The 27,729-nt window shown below is 41.0% G+C and overlaps 1 protein-coding gene across 1 annotated transcript in view; it reads left to right on the forward strand.

Moving 5' to 3' along the window:
• The first annotated feature begins 6,406 nt into the window (after positions 1-6,406).
• LOC311242276 (fumarate hydratase, mitochondrial-like) overlaps positions 6,407-27,729 on the forward strand; it is a 36,312-nt gene continuing 14,989 nt past the window's right edge. Inside the window, exons 1-7 of the mRNA XM_084338474.1 lie at positions 6,407-6,554; positions 8,452-8,583; positions 15,395-15,505; positions 15,876-16,052; positions 19,711-19,893; positions 22,237-22,402; positions 25,999-26,202. Coding sequence (XP_084194600.1) covers positions 6,429-6,554; positions 8,452-8,583; positions 15,395-15,505; positions 15,876-16,052; positions 19,711-19,893; positions 22,237-22,402; positions 25,999-26,202 — 1,099 coding nt within the window. The 5' untranslated portion in view covers positions 6,407-6,428. The remainder of the gene's footprint in view (positions 6,555-8,451; positions 8,584-15,394; positions 15,506-15,875; positions 16,053-19,710; positions 19,894-22,236; positions 22,403-25,998; positions 26,203-27,729) is intronic.

Consider the following 27,729-nt stretch of genomic DNA (forward strand, 5'->3'; position numbering starts at 1 on the left):
GATAAACAATTAAAAAATACTCATTAAAATGGTTGGACCTGCAACATTTGTACTTTGTACTTTGTAGGTCTGCATTTTAAATGTAAGGAGTAAAAAGTATGTTTTTTTTCTCTGAAATGTAATGGAGTAAAAGTACAAAGTATACAAACCTAATAATACTCGAGTAAAGTACAAATCCCCCAAAACAGTACTTAAGTATTGTAACGAAGTACAATTACTCAAGTACTTTACACCCCTGCATATAACTATATAAAACCTTACCCGATTCTTACATTGGAGAAAACCCCATTATAGCTAGAGAACACTGGAGAAACCCCCATTATAGCTGTTACACCACTAGAATACACTGGAGAAAATCTCATTATAGCTGTTACACCACTGGAATACACTGGAGAAAACCTCATTGTAGCTGGTATACACTGGAGAAAACCTCATTGTAGCTGGTATACACTGGAGAAAACCTCATTGTAGCTGGTATACACTGGAGAAAACCTCATTATAGCTGCTACACCACTGTAATACACTGGAGAAAACCTCATTGTAGCTGCTACACCACTGTAATACACTGGAGAAAACCTCATTGTAGCTGCTACACCACTGTAATACACTGGAGAAACCCCCATTATAGCTGTTACACCACTAGAATACACTGGAGAAAACCTCATTATAGCTGTTACACCACTGGAATACACTGGAGAAAACCTCATTGTAGCTGGTATACACTGGAGAAAACCTCATTGTAGCTGGTATACACTGGAGAAAACCTCATTGTAGCTGGTATACACTGGAGAAAACCTCATTGTAGCTGGTATACACTGGAGAAAACCTCATTATAGCTGCTACACCACTGTAATACACTGGAGAAAACCTCATTGTAGCTGCTACACCACTGTAATACACTGGAGAAAACCTCATTGTAGCTGCTACACCACTGTAATACACTGGAGAAAACCTCATTGTAGCTGTTACACCACTGTAATACACTGGAGAAAACCTCATTATAGCTGCTACACCACTGTAATACACTGGAGAAAACCTCATTGTAGCTGCTACACCACTGTAATACACTGGAGAAAACCTCATTATAGCTGCTACACCACTGTAATACACTGGAGAAAACCTCATTGTAGCTGTTAAACCACTGTAATACACTGGAGAAAACCTCATTATAGCTGCTACACCACTGTAATACACTGGAGAAAACCTCATTGTAGCTGCTACACCACTGTAATACACTGGAGAAAACCTCATTGTAGCTGCTACACCACTGTAATACACTGGAGAAAACCTCATTGTAGCTGTTAAATCACTGTAATACACTGGAGAAAACCTCATTATAGCTGCTACACCACTGTAATACACTGGAGAAAACCTCATTGTAGCTGCTACACCACTGTAATACACTGGAGAAAACCTCATTATAGCTGCTACACCACTGTAATACACTGGAGAAAACCTCATTATAGCTGCTACACCACTGTAATACACTGGAGAAAACCTCATTATAGCTGTTACACCACTGTAATATACTGGAGAAACCTCATTATAGCTGGAATACACTGGAGAAAACCTCATTATAGCTGGAATACACTGGAGAAAACCTCATTATAGCTGGAATACACTGGAGAAAACCTCATTATAGCTGGAATATACTGGAGAAAACCTCATTATAGCTGGAATACACTGGAGAAAACCTCATTATAGCTGGAATATACGGGAGAAACCCTCATTATAGCTGGAATACACTGGAGAAAACCTCATTATAGCTGGAATATACTGGAGAAAACCTCATTATAGCTGGAATACACTGGAGAAAACCTCATTATAGCTGGAATACACGGCTTACATTATAGACTACATAGTCACGGCTAAAGGAAAGGAAAATAAAACAGCTCTAATTGGCCACTTGTTCAAGGATGATACTTCTGGATAATAAAACATCCATATGGACCTGTTCTCTTATTATTCTTCAATGAATAATGAAGAACTTATTCTCTACAATGTGTGATAGTTGAAACAATCACCAAGCAATTTATTTTATGAAGAATTTTTTTTTTAGTTCTTGCTTTGGGTTCTGTTTCGGTGTGAATAGAATACCTCCATCTTTGTGTTGTTAGCTGAAATAGTAAAGTTACAGTATGTAGGTAAAACAAATTTCAAAGTTATATATTTTTTGTTATAAAGCTTGTACTTTAATTTCTACTTGACTACATTTTGAGTATTTGCTTCTCATTTTAATTGAGTATAATGTTTTATTTGTGTAAGTGTACTGTGTATAATGAGATCTGCTGCTCCAACTCTAAAGGTCTCAACTAGACAGGAAACTAAAGCAGTGGAGCGCTCTCTAGTGGCCATAGGTATTATCATGGTTCTCTACTGACTCACCAAGGAATCCATCTCCAATAGTACCCAGCTGCAGCCGTTCAGACCAGCGCTTACAAGCCCCGCACATACAAGCCCGCACATAGCAACCCCTCGCTTCCATTGGCTGATTTTGGTCACGTGATTTTGGGTCACGTTTCACGTTGCACTGCGGGATTGATTGATTGATTGATTGAAAACTTTATTAACAGATTGCCGTATGATTTGGGTCACGTTGCACTGCGGGATTGATTGATTGATTGATTGATTGATTCATTGATTCATTGATTCATTGATTGATTGATTGAAAACTTTATTAACAGATTGATTGATTGATTGAAAACTTTATTAACAGATTGCCGAATGGGTACACGTGACCACAGGCCCTGATTGATTGATTGAAAACTTTATTAACAGATTGTAGAATGGGTACACGTGACCTGACCGATTGATTGATTGATTGATTGATTGATTGATTGAAAACTTTATTAACAGATTGCAGAATGGGTACAGTGACCGATTGATTGATTGATTGATTGATTGATTTATTGATTGATTGATTGAAAACTTTATTAACAGATTGCAGAATGCAGTACAGCTCAATACACACAATTGTTAAGGGGATGCAGACCATGCAGTACTGTTACATTTGTGACATACAGTAAATATATACAAGGGGGAGGGAACTGTACATTTATGATGAATTGAAAATGGGGGACCCTGATGTAAACAAGACGGAAGTCTTTCTCTGGTCTGCATCCCCTTAACAATTGTGTGTATTGAGCTGTACTGCAGATATATTTCAATTGCCTTACTTATTTACATAAGTATTATAGGCCTACAGCAGTATTGTACAGACAGTCTGTGTGAAGTCTGTGTGGTTATCCAGCTGCACAAAGGCAGAGCAAGAGGCTCTACAGAGGGTGGTGATGATAAAGCCATGATAAAGACCTTCAATCAGCTGAAGGGGAATCCCTCCAAGCTGCTGTCAGCGCTACACACCTTCGGCCGCTCTGGTATCAGCCATGCATCAAAACGTGCACACGCACTCAGGCGAGTCGCTAACCGTGCTGGGCCAAGTATAGCGGCTCAACCCACCTCTGTTGCCCGTCGTAAAATGAAGCTCGGGGGTCGACGACGGCTCGCTGCGGGGAGGCCGAAGAAAAGTGTGGTGAGCACAGACCATCGCTATAGTTTCCCAACAGGAGTAAAGTCTGGAACGCACCACAGCCTGTCACAAGCAGTAGAGATGTGTCGTAGCAATCCGAAGTGACATTGACCACCAATATAGCATGTACATAAAGACCCAGTGCCTCATCCGTAGCTAATATTGCACTACCACAGGACCTAGCATGTCCTACCATGCTCTGTAAATAACTTATGTACATATACCGATATGCCCTACTCTGTTTACTTGTTTTATTGCACAATGTCGTTCTATTGGATTCTATTATATGTTATTACTGTTGTATTATGCACATCTTTGCGGGCACGACCACCCGCATTTAATTTTTTTTTTTTTTTTTGATATTTTTTGCACAAATCTCTCCAATATTCAAAACATCTCTTTCCACATCACCATATGCAACTTCCAAGATTTGCCTTTTTCTTTTTTGTAAGAACATACAAAACATGTAAAGGACTCATACAAATACATTAACAACTGACATGGAAAATAAAAAAGACTTACGAAAAAAAGAAAAATACTATACTATACATTGTGCGTATACATCCCTGATATATATACTTTGCATGTAGACCGATCTACCTGCGAGCAGGTATGTGCTGCATCCTCTATCGGGATGCCACCCTTCTCCATATTGCATGTGAGAGAAAGCGTCCCAGACACATGTAGGTGTGCATGATAGCATGCATGCATGTGTGTCTCCAACATATGTATGTGGGTACGTGTATCACGTAAGCATGTGTACATGCCTCACATGTGTGTGTGTGTGCATCTTCCAGGTATGCGACTGTACTCCTATCTCTTGTGTGTGTCTCGTATCCATGTGTGCCTCCGCCCCCTATGTGAGTGTATATCTCAGGTGTGCATATATATGTGCGTCTCAGCTACGTATGTGTGTGTCTCCTATGTACATGTATATCCCCCATATGTGTCAGTGAGAGCCTATACCTCAACTATGTGTATATGTAGGTGTGTGTATGCCTATTTCCTATAAGTGAGTATGTGCATGTATGTGTGCCCCTGACATGTATAACTTAGCCTTGTGCATATGAGTGTGTGTAAACCTATTATGTACACATACGAATATGTGTATCCTAGATACTTGTATGCGGCTAAACATGCGCATATGAGAGTGTGATAGAGACAGTGACCATTCCATAGATATACCATCCGGACATAAAATCCATGTACATACATATATAACACATTATAAAGTACAAGTACCATCAGATCAGATCCCCTTTTTCATATTCATCCTTGATATCATTGTAACCCCACCTTAATCATTTGTCCCCAGACCGTTCAGTCAGGTGTAGAAAACTGTCCCATAAACGTGTATGCAAATAAACAACTTGTGACAAATAAAACTCTTGACTTGACCACCAGCCTCTCTATCTAAATGTTATATTGTTAACTGTCTAGTTAGGCATTAACTGTGTTAATCTAAATGTTATATTGTTAACTGTCTAGTTAAGGCATTAACTGGGTTAATTAATCTAAATGTTATATTGTTAACTGTCTAGTTAAGGCATTAACTGGGTTAAGTGGGGAGTGCGTCATGGTACAGTTTCAGTAAGTGGGGAGTGTAAACAAGTTGAACGCGTCACGTGAAATAACGTTACGTGAATAAACATATAACGTTACAATGTACAGTTTCTGACAGCTGGCTGTGTTGTGAAATGTGCATAACGTTATGAATAAACCGCGAAGTCACGCGAAATAACGTTATAAACGCGAATCTGGTAGTATATTTATTTGTATCTTCTTGAGATGATAACATTACATCCGCATTTTACCGCATGGCGAGCTAAACCAATCAGAGAGGGGCTTCGCTCAACCAATCAAAGAGGGGGCTGCAGAAATGGAGCCCAACCAATCAGAGAGGCGTCTGCAGAACCTCAGCCATTGGGTGGGACCCAAATCACGTCACCAAAATCAGCCAATGGAAGCGAGGGGTTGCTATGTGCGGGCTTGTATGTGCGGGGCTTGTAAGCGCTGGTCTGAACGGCTGCAGCTGGAAGCATCTCAAGGAATCAGTGCAGTCATTGATTGATTGATTGATTGATTGATTGACATTTTTATTAACAGATTGCAGAATGGGTACAATACAGTACAGCTCAATACACACAATTGTTAAGGGGATGCAGACCAGAGAAAGACTTTCATCTAGTTTACATCAGGGTCCCCCATTTTCAATTCATCCTATAAGAGAAGGAGAGACCGAAATAAATGAAAGTTTAGCGTCCAAAAGCCCTGAGGTCGAATAAGTCAAACTAATGCATAAATTAACTAATAAATCACACCCATGTGTGATTTATCTTGCGAATCCCAGATTAAAAAAGAAGCCTTTTCAGTAAAAGTTGAAATAATACCCTAACATAAGGCAAAGTGCTATATTGAAACTGAATATACAGTGGTTGGTGGTCCAGTTGTGCTTGCTCTGATTACCTACCTACTAATTTATTGATTAATCAAAGCTACTGTCCATCATAGCCAATACATACCTGTCATAGTTGGATTCAAGCTAGAAAGTAAGGTTAGTCATTTATTCTCGTATAGAGCGGCTTAAAACCTTCACATAATTCTTTACCAATAGATATTTTTAATTAGTCAAGTAATACATTTAATTAGGAACAAGAATGCGACAGGCCTACATTACAATTATACACCGTAAATATTGTAAATATAAACTCAGCAGTATCTATATGCATTTTCCTCCTACTCTAATTGATCTGATTGAACCCACGTTGCCCGGTGCTGCTTTCAATTATCTCCCCCACCCAACGCAGTATTGTTGCACAAATACGTGTCCGCCCCTGACCTGTGGTTGGTTCACTCTTGGTTCCGCCCTCCGCCATCTTGTCACCAGACTGAAAGCAGCATGATCCGCTCCCTTAGACCCGCTGTCCGGAGGACCTCCTGCAGTTTCTGGTTTCTGCAGAACAACAACCCCAGCCTCAGACAACACTGTCCCGCTGTAGCAGCTCTCGTCACTCAGTCCAGGATGGTAGGTCCCCTGGCTTTAAACCGCTTCTTTCACATGAGCTCCAGGCTCCAATGACCTTCTTAGCACTAGCTTAGCCCGTTAACACGAAGGAATACACTAGCGGGCGAACTCACTGGCATGTCCGTGTTCAGGTTTTTATTATAGCACGTTGGCTTATTTGTCGTTCTGCCTTCATGGCAAAGGCTATTCGTCACGTTATAACCACACGATCGCCAGTGTTTTGTTGCTAGCTGATGGATGTACGCTAATGAACTCGTTGGCTAGTGTTAGCAGCAACCAGAAAGGTCAAAATTAGTTGACCACACAACACTGACAGGAGCTACTTGTAATCGATCTCTAGTCTGTCTCGTCTGAGCGGCTATTCTTGTCTCTGAAAGACGAAACGAGGATTATTACATAACTGCAATGTGGTTGCTCTCAACTCCGTTCAAGCCTGCTTTTGATATGTCATAAATGTATAGATGTAGCAGTACTGTCTATCTGTATGTCATGTATGTCATATATGTTATGATGAATTGAAAATGGGGGACCCTGATGTAAACAAGACTAAAGTATTTCTCTGGTCTGCATCCCCTTAACAATTGTATGTATTGAGCTGTACTGTACTGTACCCATTCTGCAATCTGTTAATAAACTTTTCAATCAATCAATCAATCAATTGTTCAACTTGGAAGTTATTATTACGACTTAGGTACCTACTCTACTCTACTCGCTTTAGGTACCTGGTACTTCGTTCCTTTTCCACTGCAGGTACTAAAATAAAGTACTCAGTTTGTCTCCGTGTGGGGAGACGGGGCTGCTGGTGTACAGCTGAGAGCTCCATAGCTCTGTGAGAGCTCCTGGCAGCATAGCTATGTCCGTGAGCTAGGCGCAAGCCAGAGTAAAACAGTTTTCAATCAATCAATAACAACATTAACGAGACTCTCGTTGTGTCCATTCTGCTAACGTTACCTCTCATTGTGTATATTCTACAAGCGTTAACGTTAGCTAGGCTGTCTATGCTAACGTTAGCGTTAGCATTAGGCTAACAACAAAGCTGTAACGTTACCAGTCTCGCGTCTATTTGCTAACGTTAGCATTAGGTAATAAAATGGATGGTGATTACCTCACGTTGTGTCTATTCTACTAGCATTAACGTTACTCATACAAACAATCAATAGCGAGTTATATTGATCACGTTATGTACGATAGCCATGCTAAAACGCTAGCACAACATTAGCACCTAACCTAACAACAAGCTTAAGCCTTAACAAGTCAGCGATCTTTTTGCGAGACTAAACTCTCCGCTCGGTGGCAAATTGTGTTGATGTCGGTTTTGTTTAATCAATAAATGAGGCAGAATACACAGTGACTGTATCGTTTGTTTATTGGACTTGTGCCTGCTGCAACCATAATGAAATCCTATGCGAGACATTAAAGATGGCGGCTTTCTGTTTTCGTTCAGACTCTCCAACGAGTGACGCGTCTCTCTTCTGACCAATCAGTGGTCTGCAGTGTTTCACGTGACTTTTCTAGTACCAGTTCTACCCGCTTGGCTCGCGCTTGGAACCAGAGTCGAGCAGGGACTAAAAAAGTACCCGAAAAAGTACCTGGTACCAACTTTGGTAATGGAAAACCGAAAATACAGAGTAGAGTAGAGTAGGTACCATGCAGTGGAAAAGCGCCATTAGTATCTTCTGCTGTTAAAGGTCCTCCCTGGCAAATAATTCCTGTCATGTGAAATAGGCTAGTTGAGCCAATGTGTACGAACAGGGAACAACTCTCTCCCAACGTTGGACACCAGGGAAATAACGATTGCATTTGGCAGAAAATGCAAGGGAATTGTTTATGTACTGAGTACATTGATTATTTTATTTATGGTTACTTTATGTGTGTGTGTGTGTGTGTACACTCGCAGGCCAGTTCAGAGTACAGAATCGAGCGTGACACATTCGGGGAGCTGAAGGTTCCGGTGGATAAATACTACGGCGCCCAGACGGTCCGATCCACCATGAACTTCAAGATAGGAGGACCCTCTGAAAGAATGCCGGTAGGTCTGCTACTACACTGTTTATCCTAGAGTAGGTCTGCTACTACACTGTTTATCCTAGAGTAGGTCTGCTACTACACTACACTGTTTATCCTAGAGTAGGTCTGCTACTACACTACTGTTTATCCTAGAGTAGGTCTGCTACTACACTACACTGTTTATCCTAGAGTAGTTGTGGCTACTTCTGATAGTTTTGAACCAGGGGGTGTGGCTACTTATCATTTTGGATTAAGGGGCGTGGCTACGTGCGGTCGTTTTGAACCAGGGGGCGTGGCTACCTCTGGTAGTTTTGAACCAGGGGGCGTGGCTACTTTGATGCTTTTTGAGGAGGCAACAAACAGCTGAGTTCTCGATTTTTCAGAAACTTCTCCTGAATCATCATCATCAACCTTTATTTATTCTCGAAATTACAATTGAGGTCACCCTCATTTTCAATGTAGTCGAGACTTTACAGACATTTCAATGCACACATTTCTACAATATAACAATAATACATATTAATAACTATCATTCTATATAGTACTCTTCACACTATATAGAACTGAACATTCTCTTTGTCTCTGTCTCTTTTTCTGTCTATCTGTCTCTGTCTTTCTGTCTCCCTCTCTGTCTTTTCTCTATCTCTTTCTGTTTCTTTGTCTCTCATTCTCTCTCTGTCGGTCTGTGTCTGTCTATTTCTTTCTATCTTTCTCTCTCTGTTTCTCTGTATATTTCTTTTTTGTCTCACTGTTCAATTAGAATTGCTTTATTGGCATGATCAGATTCTTACATTTCCAAAGCATTAGGGCTGTCTTAAATACTTCGAAGCTTCGTTCGATGGCACAAGCTTCGAACATAAAAAAAAATCGAAGTTTAAAAAAATAAATAAAAGAAATGTTTGCCTTAAATCTTGCGCCTCCATTCCAATGAAACGAAAGTAAGCGGCGCCTCGACTCCACCTCTCTACAACAAGCACGTGGAGATTATCTGTGTTGAAAACAACAAGGACATGTGCAGCAGATATGTAGACAAAGAAGCGAAGCAATGCCGTTTGTTATTTAAGACTATGTCGGACAGATTTGTGTTCATTGTGCTGCTTTTTTAAAGTGTCCCGACCCATATAAAAATATGTCTTAATAAAACATGCTTAATTAAGTCGAATTCTGCCTGTCTCTATCAACTACATATAAATATTTATATAATTGTTTGCTTGATAGACGAAGGTTGCAACATAATTATGTAATGTCATGTTGTTGGCTGTGAGAGCAGCCCCACTGCACCCAGGCAGCGCAGCCGAGTGAAACCTTGTTGAGTCACGAAATGGGCTACTTAATTAATTAATCCAATCCACTTTATTTATAGAGCACATTTAAAAACGACAAAGTTTACCAAAGTGCTGTACAAGTCCCACAACATAAGATAAATAAAAATAAGCTTCGAATTAAAATCGAAGCTCGGCCCCGAAGCTTCGATTGCCAAAAAAAGCTTCGAAGGTCAGCCCTACAAAGCATACATATAGCAACAGCATAGTAATGAAAACATTTAGTCACAAACAGTAGCCAAAATCACAGTATCTGTGAATATCAATTGTCATTGAACAAAGACCTATTTGGAACAACAAGCAAACAAATAAACAAGATGATAGTGAAAATAATAATAATTTAAGTGAAACAGTGAGTATTAAATGTCCCAGATGTGGCCGGCTCTCCTGACCACTGGCTGTCCCTCAGTTGATGGTAGTTCCACACATAATGTGCTGGTAAAATGGTGCATTCAAATGTCTCTCCTAGAAGATATTGCAAAGAGGACATTTTAGTGATATTTTCAAATGCTTGGTATTTCTTGGTAATTTGGGGGGAGGTTTTAATTTCTGTCTCCACCTGTCCTTGGGAGCAGAGTGGACACAGCCTTAGGGATGGGTACCTTTCACATTTGTACCGGTACCTGTGAATCGATACCGGTACCCAACGGTACCTTTTTTCAGTACTTTAGTCTCAAGAAATTTAATTGACCTACCTCAGTCGTAAAAAAAAATCCAAACTTCAAATAACTACAATTTCGACAGTTTTCGGCTTGTCGTTGCTCCGACTGCTTTGTTGTTGAATCAAGTCAAATCCTAGGTAAGCATATATTGTGCGTGTGAACGTTGACATGAAAAGAAAAAAGTAACAAAAACAAAAAACAAAATATTAAAAAAAAAAAAAAAAAAATTCTCTCGGTTTCTCACTTGATTCGATACTCGGTAGTACCGACGTGTTTCGGTTCGGTGCCTCAAAAGTACCAAATTCGGTACCCATCCCTACACAGCCTGTCTTCTGTGGGCAGCCAGGTCTGTCTGAGTCTGTACCTAGTCAATGTCTTCCTCACTGAGTCTGTACCTAGTCAATGTCTTCCTCACTGAGTCTGTACCTAGTCAATGTCTTCCTCACTGAGTCTGTACCTAGTCAATGTCTTCCTCACTGAGTCTGTACCTAGTCAATGTCTTCCTCACTGAGTCTGTACCTAGTCAATGTCTTCCTCACTGAGTCTGTACCTAGTCAATGTCTTCCTCACTGAGTCTGTACCTAGTCAATGTCTTCCTCACTGAGTCTGTACCTAGTCAATGTCTTCCTCACTGAGTCTGTACCTAGTCAATGTCTTCCTCACTGAGTCTGTACCTAGTCAATGTCTTCCTCACTGAGTCTGTACCTAGTCAATGTCTTCCTCACTGAGTCTGTACCTAGTCAATGTCTTCCTCACTGAGTCTGTACCTAGTCAATGTCTTCCTCACTGAGTCTGTACCTAGTCAATAGGCGTGTTCGAGATTGATTTCGGCTCGCCTCGAAAATAGACGAGAGTAGACTAGTGCAGCCGGGGGAGGAGAGCCTGCTCGTCTCGCATGGCAGATACACGTTCACGTCATCACCACACACATACACACCTGTCCAGCTCATTATAATGCGATGGCCGCGTGCACAATTAGATTAGATTCAAATGTACAGCACACCATATACTGCTATAGTGGAATATACTATTCATATACCATAATGTATACCATCTTGTTGCACGCTCCTGACCACCGCAGCGCGCACACACAACACACTGCTGAATAATTCTGTTTTGCATCAATATATATATATATACTGTATATTGAGGCAAAACAGAATTGTATATACAGTATATATTGAGGCAAAACAGACAACGTGTGTGTGTGTGCGGGATACAGTACTATCAGCGCTGCTGCATCGTTAATGAACTATAGATTTATATGGAATTCTTTAATCTATCTAGCGATTGGGTTAACTGAGAGCCAGATTGCTTAGAGGAGTACTGTACATAGAGCGGTAATGCTCAGATTGCTCATTGAGTCATGACTATAAATGCAAAACGTAATTGTTATTTATTATCATTATAATTATTTAATTCCGATGATAGAAACAGCCCGTCTGTAGAATCGACTTGAAGAAGCAATCACCATTTGTTCAGGGGGGTTGATATATTGTTATTTTGATATAAACTCCATTGCAGAGATGGTTATTAAGACAGCATTCATTACTCTGATAAAAAATAATTTGGTGTCTGACAGCTTGAAGTTTATCATGATGATATGATGATAACATTATTTGAGGAAGCTCTTGGTACCCAAACTCCTGTATCAAATAATTATAATAATAAATATATCTGATAGACGGGTTGACGGTACCCGTACTGTACTGTACCCATTCTGCAATCGGTTAATAAAGTTTTCAATCAATCAATCAAACGTCGCATAACTTCCTCTTGTGGGCGTGGCTGGTGGTGACAACCAGGTGACAACTTTTCTGAGCCAATAGGCGCTTTGCGCGACCATAGCAAGTCGTTTCCCATCATGCATTTGCGTGGAGCAGCCGGGTGAGGGGTACTGTGGAGCCTCGCTCTGAAGGCTGTGCGTGGCACGCTCCCGCGCCTCGTCTCGTCAGATTTTCAGAGCAAGTCGGACAATATTCTAACCGTAGTAAAACCTGCGCAGATCTGCCTCTGCCTCGCCAATCTCGAACACGCCTAAAGTCTTCCTCACCGACTCTGTACCTAGTCAATGTCTTCCTCACTGAGTCTGTACCTAGTCAATGTCTTCCTCAGTTTTGGATTAGTAACAGTGGTCAGATAGTTTGCCACTGTGTACTCTCCATTTAGGGCCAGATAGCATTCTTTGCCTTTTTGTGGTATTTTTCCAATAGGTAATATTGTTTTGTGATCAATGGGTTGGGCCAGATTTTGAGGGTTGTGGAGGTCAACCTCAACTCCCCTCTATATTCTCAAGTTTCAAGTTGAGTTTTATTTGTCATAAGGTACATTATAGTGAAATGCCTGGTTCTGTATGAGCCTCCTGAGATTGTGCTTCATACAGTTAAAAGAATTAAGACTAAACACTATATGAAATATACAATACACAACTAAAATGCTAAAACAAATGCTAAAATGGAGTAGCACCTGTGTTGAGAGTGATGGATGAATATGCAGTTACCTGCTCTCACCACTTGGGGTCTTCCTGTCAGGATGTCCAAGACTAGTGGAGCAGATTGCTGAAACAATCTTTCTCTTGGTGGTACAAGCACCAAAGTTGGCACAAGTGCTTCGGAACCTACTCTCTCAGAAAAGTACGTTATCCACTTGAGAAAAACTAAATGGCCACCATATTTCAAGATGGCCGCCATTGAAGTGGTTTTAAACGGTGTTTGAACTATATTTTGATTGAATAATCCTATTTAGATGGCCTATACATACATTTCTTGTAGGTTTACCAGTCCAGGTATCTCTGCCAAAAGCCTCTCTTTTAGTCGGGTCGAGTTCATGTCAGGTATGTCTGTCCCAAACTGCTCAAGTCTCTCCCTGTAAAGACTAGGGATCGGTACCGAATCCGGTACTTTTAAGGGTACCGACCGAATCGCAAGATCCACCGGTGCCACATTTCAGTACTGTAAAAAAAAAAAAAAACCTATGAAGTGTGCCACACGTACTCGCACAATACACGCTTACCTAGGATTTGACGTGATTCAACAACAAAGCAGTCGGGGCAATGGCAAGCCGAAAATGGTTGCAAGTGTGGTTACACCTTACAAAGCTAGATGCAGACAACACTTGCTGCAATATTATATATATATAAACGAATCGTTCTAAATAAATAATAATGATAATAAATCATTTGAAGTTTGGACAATTTTTTTACAACTGAGGTAGCTAGATTACATTTTTAGAGACTAAAGTACTGAAAAAATTTGTTACACTCTAAGCCAAACCGGAAGTGGCGCTCGGTGCATCGAGGAAATCCCTCCGGCAGTAATATCTTGTTATGTGGATCCAGACAAACACTCGAGTGCATGGGATCGCTTTCGAAACGCAATAATCAATATGATTTCGGCGTTTATTGCGTCATACAAACGGGAAATGGATCTAGCAGATCGACGTCAAATAATTGGAATATTTTTCCTCCAGTCTCATCGGCGAACGGTAAGAGGAATATAACGTTATTTTCAGCCCGATTGTTTATTCATTTCACGGCAATACATCTGATCAACATATCAACCCATACTAAATAAAGCCGTTACTGACGATCAAGGAATTATAAATGACCCCCCCCCCCCTTTCCTTCACGCTGCATGATGAAGCATAATGTATACCGATCATATACATTTGAATTTTTTAATATAGCGTGTATAGGAAAGAAATGCCAATCGATAATCTATCATATGCTTCAGGGCCTATAACTCGCGTTTTAGGAATTACTGCAGAAAACCTTAAAAACATACTTATATTCTCGACGGTATTAACACAACAATGTATGAATGAAAAAATATAACGTTCCCACATCCGGAACGATAGATACCCGATGTTGAATGGGCCATAGTAATGTCGATATAGCTATAATATTAAAAAAGTTATAGCCCTGCAAAGAAGGTAAACATCTCCATAGGGTTACAGCGCTGGCAGACTGGGCATAAGGATGGGCATACTGCGTGGCAATCAAAGTGTTAAGACCTTGTTGATACTTTGGTATGAGAAAGATGGTCTGATTTGCCGAATGGACTAAGCACCTGTGACTTGTACCGTCCTTGCGAGTAGCGGTGATCTAATATACTCTCGCCTCTGGCGAGAGTCACATGCTGGTAGAAATGTGGTAATACCTTTTTTTTAAGATTTGCCCTGTTAAAGTCCCCCAGCCACTACAATCGCAGCATCTACATTAGCTGTTTGGAGTTTGTTTACCTCATCGTCAAGCTCTGAATGAAAGAGCTGCCCCAGTGTTGACTTGAGGGGGGATGTAAACTCTAATTAAGATGAGAGGTGAATTGTGTTATGGTCTCCTCACGTTGCCTGGGTCATACCAGTTGTTCTCCTCTTGGCTTTGGAAGGCTTGGTGATGGTAGGGGTGGGGGCAGGGGTCACTAGTTTTAAGATGCACAGGGTTCGCACAAGGTCCTTGAAGTGCTTAAAGTGCTTGAGCTTTGTCCAAAAAAAGTCGATGCCTGGAATTCCTTGAAAACGGCCAATTTCTTTAACAAGGTACTTAAAAAGTTCTTGAAATTCAAATCAACCATTTGCAACTTTTGTTCATCCATAATAAAATAGTTCTGAATCAGAAGTTAATCTAAAGTGTAACTAATTGTCGGAAAATGGTTTTAAGCCATACATATTGGATCAGATTTTCTTTTCAATAAAAAACAGCATTTAAAAGTGAATTGTATCCTTTTAAAATGGAAAATAGTGCTTGGAAAAGTACTTGAAAGGCCTTGAATTTCATTTTGCAATGTCTGTGGGAACCCTGCATCTAAAATTGCATTGTCTCTCCCCCCCCCCCTCTCTCTCTCTCCCTCAGATACAAGTGATCAAGGCATTTGGTGTCCTGAAGAGGGCGGCAGCAGAGGTGAACAAGGACTACGGCCTGGACCCTAAGTTGGCAGACGCTATCATCCAGGCTGCTGATGAGGTGCACACACACACACACACACACACACACTCTCAAACATTGTTGTGATATGTTCGCAGGTTTATGAGATACATTTTGCCGGTATCATCCAAGTGTTCTGATAGACTGGGTTAAAGGGTGTTTCAGGTTATATTATCTCATAAGATTATTTTATTATACTGTAGGTTGAAAATCACCAGAACCACACTCGCACAAACTCACACTCATCTCTCTCTGTCTGTGTCTCTGTCTCTCTTCTCTCTCCCCCCCCCCCCCCTCTCTGTCTCTGTCTCTCTTCTCTCTCCCCCCCTCTCTGTCTCTCTCTCTCTCTCTCTCTCTCTCTCTCTCTCTTTCTCTCTTTCTCTCTTTCTCTCTTTTTCTTCCCCTCCAGGTAGCAGCAGGTAAACTGGATGACCACTTCCCTCTGGTTGTGTGGCAGACTGGTTCTGGCACTCAGAGCAACATGAATGTTAACGAGGTCATCAGTAACCGAGCCATCGAGATCCTGGGAGGAACTCTGGGCAGCAAAGACCCTGTGCACCCTAACGACCATGTTAATAAGAGCCAGGTAATTATATTATATATATTTATATACACCCTAATGACCATGTTAATAAGAGCCAGGTAATTATATTATATATATTTATATACACCCTAACGACCATGTTAATAAGAGCCAGGTAATTATATTATATATATATTTATATACACCCTAATGACCATGTTAATAAGAGCCAGGTAATTATATTATATGTATATATATTTATATACACCCTAACGACCATGTTAATAAGAGCCAGGTAATTATATTATATATATACCGCACTATAAGCCGCACCTGACTATAAGCCGCAGCAGCTAAATTGAATGATGTGTACATGTATAAGCCGCACTGGACTATAAGCCGCAGGTGTTTTAATGTTTAATTACCATATGTAATTAGCATTGGGACACAATACTGTCGGACAAATAACAAGAATTAACTCATTTACAAGTTGTATTAAGTTTAGCAAATAAGGGAACAGATAAATAACATTTCAATGCAGTCAAAAAAGCAATATTTAGATTTTTACATTTTCGGGTTTGGTCACGTCGAGTCACATATAAGCCGCAGGGTCGAAAAATGGGGGGAAAAGCACGGTATATATTTATATACACCCTAATGACCATGTTAATAAGAGCCAGGTAATTATATTATATATATATTTATATACACCCTAATGACCATGTTAACTCTTTCAGTGCCACTCACGAGATTGTTTTTTTATAGGTGGTTGCTAGCCACTCACGAGATTATTGCATCACCCGAGCCTACCCGAGTATTGCCGAGCTGCGCCGGTGATCACTGTGGAAAAAAGCGCCCCCTGTCGTCTCCCAGATGACATAAGTGATTTTGGAATGGACTCAATGAAAATGAATGGGGAAAAAAATCCGGTACTCCACATTTTCCAGTTCACTGATCCAGCCGGGGTTACTAGAGTTCATTCTGGAGCCTCAGATCCCCGCGGATCATGGAGATCCACTGTGTCGCGTTGGATCCATACACGTATCGATTTTTTCGAATGGTGATCAGGAATTGGAATATACCAGTTGGATACCATCTGATGTCAGGTAAGGACTCTATGTTATCAGTGGTAGGATAATCAGAGTAAGTTTGATGAAGTTATAAGCTGTTTTGTGAAATGTCTTCTTTCGGTTTCAATGTAAAACTCAGAGAGGAAATCAACGAGGCGATTATCCGCGCGCGGCCGTAATGTGCGTGCGTGCACGTATAATATTGATCATCTAGCGTTTATTTGAAAACGATTCATAAAAAGGCCGACGAATATCAACGTTGTGGAATATTCCACTAAAAGACGATTTTCATAGAATGCTCCAGAATGAGCTGTTTTTTATATCAAAACGGGGGCTTTTCTAACTGCTCTGAAACGGCAACGACGCGATAAAAAAACAATCTGCCTTCACAGCACTGTCTGGAAAATAGTCTTTGATAATGCGATGGGCAGATTAGACACATAGCCATAATTTAAAACATAGATTAGGCGATATTAACGTTAACATTGGCGCGGATGGTGGCATTCAAGCGGTAAAATGGAAAACCAGGCGTGGCACTGAAAGAGTTAATAAGAGCCAGGTAATTATATACACCCTAACGACCATGTTAATAAGAGCCAGGTAATTATATACAGTATATACACCCTAACGACCATTTTAACCCTTTAATCGCCAAGAACGTGTTACGACGTCATTCTCCGCCATGCGTAATCTGCCAAAGGGCGTCGTACAGCGTCTTTGAGATCAATATTTCAAAAATCTATAAATATCAATAAACAACGTTATTTGGACGTGTATATAGTATTATACAACCTGGAACTGGACCAACTAGATCGACATCCCATAAAAACGATCTTTATTATCGCCCAACGCTACGAGGAAGCTGCGGTGAGTTTCAGCATGTTTGATTATTATTTTCTATACAAACTGGTCTGATCAATATATGACCCATACTACATAAATGATTTAACGCCGGCCACGGACTTATAAACCCCCCCCCCCCCCCCCCCCTCCGGTCACCAGCAGATGATGAGGCATGACGTTTAGGACCTTGTACAATTGAAATTTTTTATCTGACGTCAATCGGTATCAAACTACATTTGATGATCTAATATATGTATTTATGGCTATAACTCACGTTCTATGGAATGCTGCAGAAAACGATAAAAACATATTTATACTTTATACCGTATTTTAGTATGAGTGTGTGTGAATGAAAAAGTAGAATGTTGCTACATCCTAAACGATAGATACTTGACGTTGAATGGGCCATAGTAATGTCAATTTAGCAATACAATTTAAAAAGTTATAGCCCTGCAAAGAAGGGGAACATCTCCATAGATTTACAGTGGTGGCAGAGAGGGGATTAAGATCAGAATAATCCCTGGCAGATAAAGGGTTAATAAGAGCCAGGTAATTATATTATATATATATATATATTCACCCTAATGACCATTCACTGCTGCACTACCAAATGGTTAACCCTTTCACTGCGACGGTACACAGAAGGTTAACCCTTTCACTGCCACACAACAGCAGGTTAACCCTTTACTATCGGTAGTGTGATAGTAAAGGGTTAACCTTCTGTAGTGTGGCAGTGAAAGGGTTCAAATTAGGGATGTTCGATATTGGCTTTTTTTTACCGATATCCGATATACCGATATTGTCCAACTCTTAATTTCCGATACCGATATCAACCGATACCGATATATGCGGGGTTTGTTTGTTCCCCGCAGAGCTCCAACGACACGTTCCCCACAGCCAAGTTGTGTTAACATGTTTTTAAAACGTCCGTTTGTTCCCCGCAGAGCTCCAACGACACGTTCCCCACAGCCAAGTTGTGTTAACATGTTTTTAAAACGTCTGTTTGTTCCCCGCAGAGCTCCAACGACACGTTCCCCACAGCCAAGTTGTGTTAACATGTTTTTAAAACGTCCGTTTGTTCCCCGCAGAGCTCCAACGACACGTTCCCCACAGCCAAGTTGTGTTAACATGTTTTTAAAACGTCTGTTTGTTCCCCGCAGAGCTCCAACGACACGTTCCCCACAGCCAAGTTGTGTTAACATGTTTTTAAAACGTCCGTTTGTTCCCCGCAGAGCTCCAACGACACCTTCCCCACAGCCAAGTTGTGTTAACATGTTTTTAAAACGTCCGTTTGTTCCCCGCAGAGCTCCAACGACACGTTCCCCACAGCCAAGTTGTGTTAACATGTTTTTAAAACGTCCGTTTGTTCCCCGCAGAGCTCCAACGACACGTTCCCCACAGCCAAGTTGTGTTAACATGTTTTTAAAACGTCCGTTTGTTCCCCGCAGAGCTCCAACGACACGTTCCCCACAGCCAAGTTGTGTTAACATGTTTTTAAAACGTCCGTTTGTTCCCCGCAGAGCTCCAACCACACGTTCCCCACAGCCAAGTTGTGTTAACATATTTTTAAAACGTCTGTTTGTTCCCCGCAGAGCTCCAACGACACGTTCCCCACAGCCAAGTTGTGTTAACATGTTTTTAAAACGTCCGTTTGTTCCCCGCAGAGCTCCAACGACACCTTCCCCACAGCCAAGTTGTGTTAACATGTTTTTAAAACGTCCGTTTGTTCCCCGCAGAGCTCCAACGACACGTTCCCCACAGCCAAGTTGTGTTAACATGTTTTTAAAACGTCCGTTTGTTCCCCGCAGAGCTCCAACGACACGTTCCCCACAGCCATGCACATCGCCGCCGCCACCGAGGTGCACCACGTCCTGCTGCCGGGCCTGCAGCTGCTGCACGACGCCCTGGCGGCTAAAGCCGAGCTGTTCAAGGACATCATTAAGATCGGACGCACGCACACGCAGGACGCCGTGCCCCTGTCCCTGGGACAGGTATTACACACGCACACACATACACACCACCACCAGGGATAGGGTACCAGATCCGGTACTGTACTTTTTAAGGGTATCGACTAGGGGTGTAACGATTCGACCCCACAACGATTCGATTACGATTCTTCAGGCAACGATTCAATGCATCATGAAATATCTTCATTTGACCACGATGCGATTCGATAAATTTTCTATCGGTTAATTCCACCCAAAAACATTTATACACGAATGTGGCTGGGGGAACTGATTCACTCCGCATGAATGGACTGTATAGGTCAATAAAAAATCGACATTAAAATAAATAAAAAAAAATTTATTTTATTTATTTTTTTAATAATCGATTTTGGGTGTGGACAGTGGGTGGAAGGTTTGGCTTTCCATGTTCCACTCAGGGGTGATGTAGTGTGCAGTAACTAATTGTACTTGTAGGGCTGTCAACGAATATTCTATATTGAAATTAATAATCTACTTGTTAAAAATAAATAATAATAATATTAGATTGTGAAAAAAACAGCCCCCGGTGGACGGTCGTTAGTGGTTAACATACCGTTGTATTTAGGGATGCTCGATATTGGCTTTTTTACCTATACCGATATTGTCCAACTCTTAATTTCCGATACCGATATCAACCGATACCGATATATGCAGGGTTTCCCCCCCCCAAAAAATGGAATAATTTCAGGTAATTAACATTACATATCTCTTGTTGTGGAATTAACACAACATTATGCATACTTTTGACAATAAATAAAATCTAAATTTGTTCTTACTTGCTTGCCTGGGTAAATAAAGGTTATAGAAATGTAAAAAAAATAAAAATAAAATTAAAACCGATACCGATATTTTCCGATATCACATCTTAATGCCGATATTGGCCGATAATATCGGTAGGCCGATAATATCGGACATCCCTACTTGTATTAGTTCGGTACACAGCTGTTTGGTACGGTACACGCTGAAACGGTTCGGTACGGATACCTTTACACCCCTACTGAGTACTGATTCACGTGAGATCCACCGGTGCCACATTTGTCATAAAAAAAGGAGATTATTTATTTATAAGTCCGATGACGTCAATGTTTCGTTTGCTGTGAAACAACCTATGAAGTGTGCCGCACGTTCACGCCACAATACACGCTTACCTAGGATTTGACTTGATTCAACGACAACAAGGCAGTCGGGGCAATGGCAAGCCGAAAAACTTTCGCAAGTGTGGTTACAAGCTAGATGCAGATGACACTCGCTGCAATATATATATTAACAAATTGTTCTAAATAAATAATAATGATGATAAATAATTTGAAGTTTGGATTTTTTTTTATAACTGAGGTAGGTAGATTACATTTTTAGAGACTAAAGTACCGAAAAAGGTACCGCTGGGTATCAAGTTCAAGTTTCTTTATTAGTTGACATACAAAAATACAGAATACTTTTACATGGAATGCTTTTTCCTGTTATGCTCCTAGGCGTGTGAGATCATAGGACGGACGCTTGGTTCATACACATACAGCGCATTATAGTAATATTCCACAATTTATTACATTTTAGATGGTAATAATGGCACAGAGCATAAAATCACTGACATGCGCTTTGTTTGATGCATGCAGGACTAATGAGACAACAATTATGCATATTCACCACCGCAAACGGACAGATCGGTACCGGTATCGATTAGGGGTGGGGGGGGGGGGATCGATACATAGTAGTATCGCGATACCTTGCGTGGCGATACTGTATCGATACAGGGACGCCAAGTATCGATATTTAATTATTCATAAAAATTTAAAATTAATTTTAGTTTTTTTGTATAAGGAAGTTGCATTGTTCATTTCAATACCTGTAATAGTACAGTAGTCCACACACGCATGTGCATTCAGTTAAGTTGGAATATGACTGTAATACAAACTGTTCAGTTTGTCAGGTACATGCAACACATGTGTTGTGTTGACATCTGTCTGCTTGAGAAAATACCATGTTCTGCAATAAAAATTATTGAAGTGAGATGAACAGACTGAACTTTATTTTATTAGATAAAACATGTTGACAAAGTTTACTTTGCAGTTGAAAAAAGGTAATAAATAAAATGTGAATTTTTTTTTTAAATAAACGCATCGTGATATATTTAGTATTGCGATACTATTGTGGCGCAAGTATCGCGATCGTATCGTGAGGTCTCTGGCGATTCCCACCCCTAGTATCGATTCACAGGTACCCGGTATCGGTTCAAATGTAAACGGTATCCAACCCTAATGGATGGTAATACCTTTCATCTGTTTTCTCTCTGTATTTAGATTATTATGCCCTAGTTGAATCTGTTTTCTCATCTTGTGTGTGTGTGTGCAGGAGTTCAGTGGGTACGTGCAGCAGGTGAAGTACAGTATCGCCCGTGTGCATTCGGCGATGCCCAGGGTGTACGAGCTGGCTGCAGGCGGCACCGCTGTGGGCACGGGACTCAACACGCGCATCGGCTTCGCGGAGAAAGTAGCGGCTACCTGCGCCTCGCTCACAGGTAGGTTTAGATGAACCCTTTCACTGTCGCACTACAGAAGGTTAACCCTTTACTATCACACTGCCGACGGTGTGATAGTAAAGGGTTAACCTGTAGTGTGGCAGTGAAAGGGTTAACCTGCTGTTGTGTGGCAGTGAAAGGGGTTAACCTTCTGTGTATTGTCGCAGAGAAAGGGTTAACCGTTTGGTAGTGCGGCAGTGAAAGGGTTCCACTTATCGATTTTCTTTGCATGTGTAAAAACATAAATAAAAATACTAGGTCTTAGTTAAAACATCCCCACTTCATGTAAATTCAGTTGAATTGCAACTCTGCACTGTGCATTCAATATGCAGTGCACTCCTCCATCACATCCAGAGACCACCGACTATAACATGAGTTGAACATCACTGTGGTAGTTTTGAATAAGGAAATCTGTAACACCATAGATGGCGGCAACGACAAAGAATTGCTGCAAAAAAAACATAAAACAAAAATTGTTAATAAAAATATCTTTATCGATCACGTTGTCCCGAATTATCGATTCTTCCAAATGGCATATCATCTCAGACTTAGTTTAGATTAGATTATTAGATTAAAATGTATTGTCGTCATGCAGCACAAGTACAGTACAACGAAAATATGTTTGGCATCCAACCAGAGTGCACGTGTAACAGTGAAGCGCAACAGTAATGTATTGTACAGGTGATTAAACTGGGTAAAAAATATTAAAATTAGTACTACCGAGTGTAGTGCTAATCAGATGTACACACAGGTGTACACAGGTGGGCTGAGGTGTACACAGGTGGGCTGAGGTATAAACAGGTAGGCTGAGGTATAAACAGGTAGGTTGATGTATAAACGGGTAGGCTGAGGTATACACAGGTGGGCTGAGGTATAAACAGGTAGGCTGAGGTATAAACAGGTGGGCTGAGGTATACACAGGTGGGCTGAGGTATACACAGGTGGGCTGAGGTGTACACAGGTGGGCTGAGGTATACACAGGTGGGCTCAGGTATACACAGGTGGGCTGAGGTATACACCGGTAGGTTGAGGTGGGTTGAGGTATAAACAGGTAGGTTGAGGTATACACCGGTAGGTTGAGGTGGGCTGAGGTATACACCGGTAGGTTGAGGTGGGCTGAGGTATACACAGGTAGGTTGAGGTATACACCGGTAGGCTGAGGTATACACAGGTGGGCTGAGGTAGGGCTGGGCGATATAACGACTTTTTTTTAATTTAAAAAAAAAAAAAAATTGTGACCTGCAACAGGGCAGCTTTAAAACCAGAGACAGTGGACAGACTTGTCTTTCTTGCCTGCAACTTAAAGTAATGGCTTTGCTTGTCCAAATGACAATACTGACCAAATTGAGATTTATTTGTCTCTTGTCCATTTATTTAGTTTGCTTTCTAATTTAAAATACAGTTTGAAGCGGTTAGGTGGCCGAGCGGAGATTGCGTTCGTCACCAGCCCCGGAGCTGTGAGCTCGATTCGCCTGTTCGAATCCAGCTCACAGCTCCGGGGTTGTCACCAGCTTGGCTGGCCGTCTGCACTGATACAATTGGCTGTATCAGAGGGTGGGAGAAGCTGGCGGGGTGGGTCCGGGTCGTTGTAAACAGCGACTCCTACAGTTCGGTCGGGGCGCCTGCTAAGCGCGGATTGGACGTGAGGGGGATAGTGTGGTCCTCCCACACGCTACGCCCTCTCAATGAGAATCCGCGCTGCCAGGTGAAAAGAAGCGGTGATTGGCTGGACGTGTGTCGGAGGAAGCACGTGGTAGCCTCCACTCTCCCAGATGATCTGACTGGGGGGGGTAAGTGCGCAGCGATCAGGAAGGGACTGGGAATTGGCATACGACTAACATTGGGATGGGAGAAAATCGGAGGAAAATGGAGGGGAAAAAAGACCAATTAAAAAAAAATAAAAAAATACAGTCTGTACACAGTAGGCTATGTGTGCTAGCAGAGCTAGACTCCAGTCACGAGTCACGGTGCACATGTGCAGTGGTTTGTCCACCAAAAAAGCGCCGAAAGATCGAAAATAAACTAGCAGAGCCAGAACTGTTCAACTCCCCTGGAGCCACAGCCAGCAGAGAAGCCGGTTTACTTTAGCTTTTAAACCAGCTGCATCCTGAGAACTGGAGTGTGAGTGGATGTAACACTAAAGATCGCGGCAATGACAAAGAATTGCTGCAAAATAAACATACATCTGTTGTTTAAATTTTTTTTTTTACTTATAACAATTTCGATAATTATCGATATCGAGAAATATGAGAACATTATCATATCGTTATCGCAATATGATTTTTTGCCATATCGCCCAGCCCTAGGCTGAGGTATACACAGGTGGGCTGAGGTATACACAGGTGGGCTGAGGTATACACAGGTGGGCTGAGGTATACACAGGTGGGCTGAGGTATACACAGGTGGGCTGAGGTATACACAGGTGGACTGAGGTATACACAGGTGGGCTGAGGTATAAACAGGTAGGCTGAGGTATAAACAGGTAGGTTGATGTATAAACAGGTAGGTTGAGGTATAAACAGGTAGGTTGATGTATAAACAGGTAGGCTGAGGTATAAACAGGTAGGTTGATGTATAAACAGGTAGGCTGAGGTATAAACGGGTAGGTTGATGTATAAACAGGTAGGTTGAGGTATACACAGGTGGGCTGAGGTATAAACAGGTAGGTTGAGGTATAAACAGGTAGGCTGAGGTGTACACAGGTAGGTAGGTTGATGTATAAACAGGTAGGTTGAGGTATAAACAGGTAGGCCGAGGTGTACACAGGTAGGTAGGTTGATGTATAAACAGGTAGGTAGGTTGATGTATAAACAGGTAGGTAGGCTGAGGTATAAACAGGTAGGCTGATGTATAAACAGGTAGGCTGATGTATAAACAGGTAGGCTGAGGTATAAACAGGTAGGCTGAGGTATAAACAGGTAGGCTGAGGTATAAACAGGTAGGTTGATGTATAAACGGGTAGGCTGAGGTATAAACAGGTAGGTTGATGTATAAACAGGTGGGCTGAGGTATAAACAGGTAGGTTGAGGTATAAACAGGTAGGCTGAGGTGTACACAGGTAGGTAGGTTGATGTATAAACAGGTAGGTTGAGGTATAAACAGGTAGGCTGAGGTATAAACAGGTAGGCTGAGGTGTACACAGGTAGGTAGGTTGATGTATAAACAGGTAGGTTGAGGTATAAACAGGTAGGCTGAGGTATAAACAGGTAGGTTGATGTATAAACAGGTGGGCTGAGGTATACACAGGTGGGCTGAGGTATAAACAGGTAGGTTGAGGTATAAACAGGTAGGCTGAGGTATAAACAGGTAGGTTGATGTATAAACAGGTGGGCTGAGGTATACACAGGTGGGCTGAGGTATAAACAGGTAGGTTGAGGTATACACATGTAGGTAGGCTGAGGTGTATATAGGTAGGCGTGTACACCTCAACAAAAGTATTAAAATTAGTTCTCAAATTCGAATTTCTCTGTTCACATTCGAATCTCGTGTTTTTATGTAAATTCTAAATTAAATTCGAAAATCTAAAATAATGTGACAGCCCTAATACACACTACATACACACACATTCAGCACTTTCTCCTCCCCTCCCCCTCCAGGCCTGCCCTTCATCACGGCCCCCAACAAGTTCGAGGCCCTGGCGGCGCACGACGCGCTCGTGGAGCTGAGCGGGGCCCTGAACACGGTGGCCGTCAGCATGATGAAGATCGCCAACGACATCCGCTTCCTGGGCTCCGGCCCTCGCTCTGGCCTGGGAGAGCTCATCCTGCCGGAGAACGAACCAGGAAGCAGCATCATGCCAGGTCAGAGGTCACAGCCAGGCCCGTTTTTCTTGCCATATGCGGACAATGCGGTTGCATGGGGCCCCCGAAGCCACCAGGGGGATCCCCTAAAATGGCAAAAAAATATATACAGGTGCATCTCAATTCATTAGAATATCATGGGAAAGTCAACATATTTCGCTGTATTGATGCAGTCATTTGTGCAAAAGGAGCCCCAACCAAGTACTGAGTGGACATACGTGAACATACTTTTCAGAAGGCCGACATTTCTATATACAAAAGAAAAATACATGTATTTAATTTTTTTTATTGGTGATACAGAATTTTGGGCTTTCATGAGCTGTAAGACATAATCCTCGAAATTAAAACAAATAAAGGCTTGAAATAATTCACTTTGTGTGTAATGAATCTATAATCTACCGTATGAGAGTTTCGCTTTTTGAATTGAATTACTGAAATAAAATAACTTTTCCACGATATTCTAATTTATCGAGCTGCACCTGTATTAAAAAAAATGTATATATTTTTTGTATTCACTCGATACACTGTTTTATTTTTTATAATATTTTTTTTTTTATAATATTTTTTTTATCTCATTCATTCCATAAGAATGTAGAATACACATTTACAGACTTTTTTTTTTTAATATGGTCCATTTGCATGTTCTTGGTATCTGATTCTAGGGACATCTATGAATCTCAGGGAATGTATTCCCAGTGTCATAACCACTCTGGGCTAGATCCACAAAGAATGGATTGCACGGAGCAAGGTGCACCCTTACTTACAATTCATTATGAATTGAAAATGGGGGACCCTGATGTAAACAAGACGAAAGTCTTTCTCTGGTCTGCGTCCCCTTAACAATTGTGTGTATTGAGCTGTACTGTAGTATTGTACCCATTCTGCAATCTGTTAATAAAGTTTTCATTCAATAAATTAATCTGCGCTGTGATTGATTGAATGAAAATTTTATTTTTAGTCAATTGTAATGAACCAAATGAGAATATCAATAAAAAGAATTCTCAAATTGACCAGACTTGAAAAATCTAAGCAAATGAATAGATGGAAGATGATTAAACAGAAGGTTTTGTAGATACAGTACTGAATTCTGCCATCCGGACACATGCAATTTGAAATATGAATATAGAATATCAGGCATAAAATGGTAATGCGATTAAAATGCGATTAATTGGATTAATTAATTACAAATCCTGTAATTAATTAGATACATTTTTTTAATCGCCTGACTGCACTAATATATATATATTAGTGCTGTCAGGCGATTAAAAAAATTTATCTAATTAATTACAGGATTTGTAATTAATTAATCGCATTTTAATCGCATAACCATTTTATGCCTGATATTCTATAATCATATTTCAAATTGGCAGAATTCAGTGCTGTATCTACAAAACCTTCTGTTTAATCATCTTCCATCTATTAATTTGCTTAGATTTTTCAGGTCTGGTCAATTTGAGCATGGTGTTATTCACAGTCAAAGATTTAAAAAAATTTATTGATATTCTCATTTGGTTCATTACAATTTCC

Source organism: Notolepis coatsorum (genome assembly GCF_963971535.1).
Source record: "Notolepis coatsorum genome assembly, contig: SUPER_15_unloc_7, whole genome shotgun sequence".
NCBI lineage: Eukaryota > Metazoa > Chordata > Actinopteri > Aulopiformes > Paralepididae > Notolepis > Notolepis coatsorum.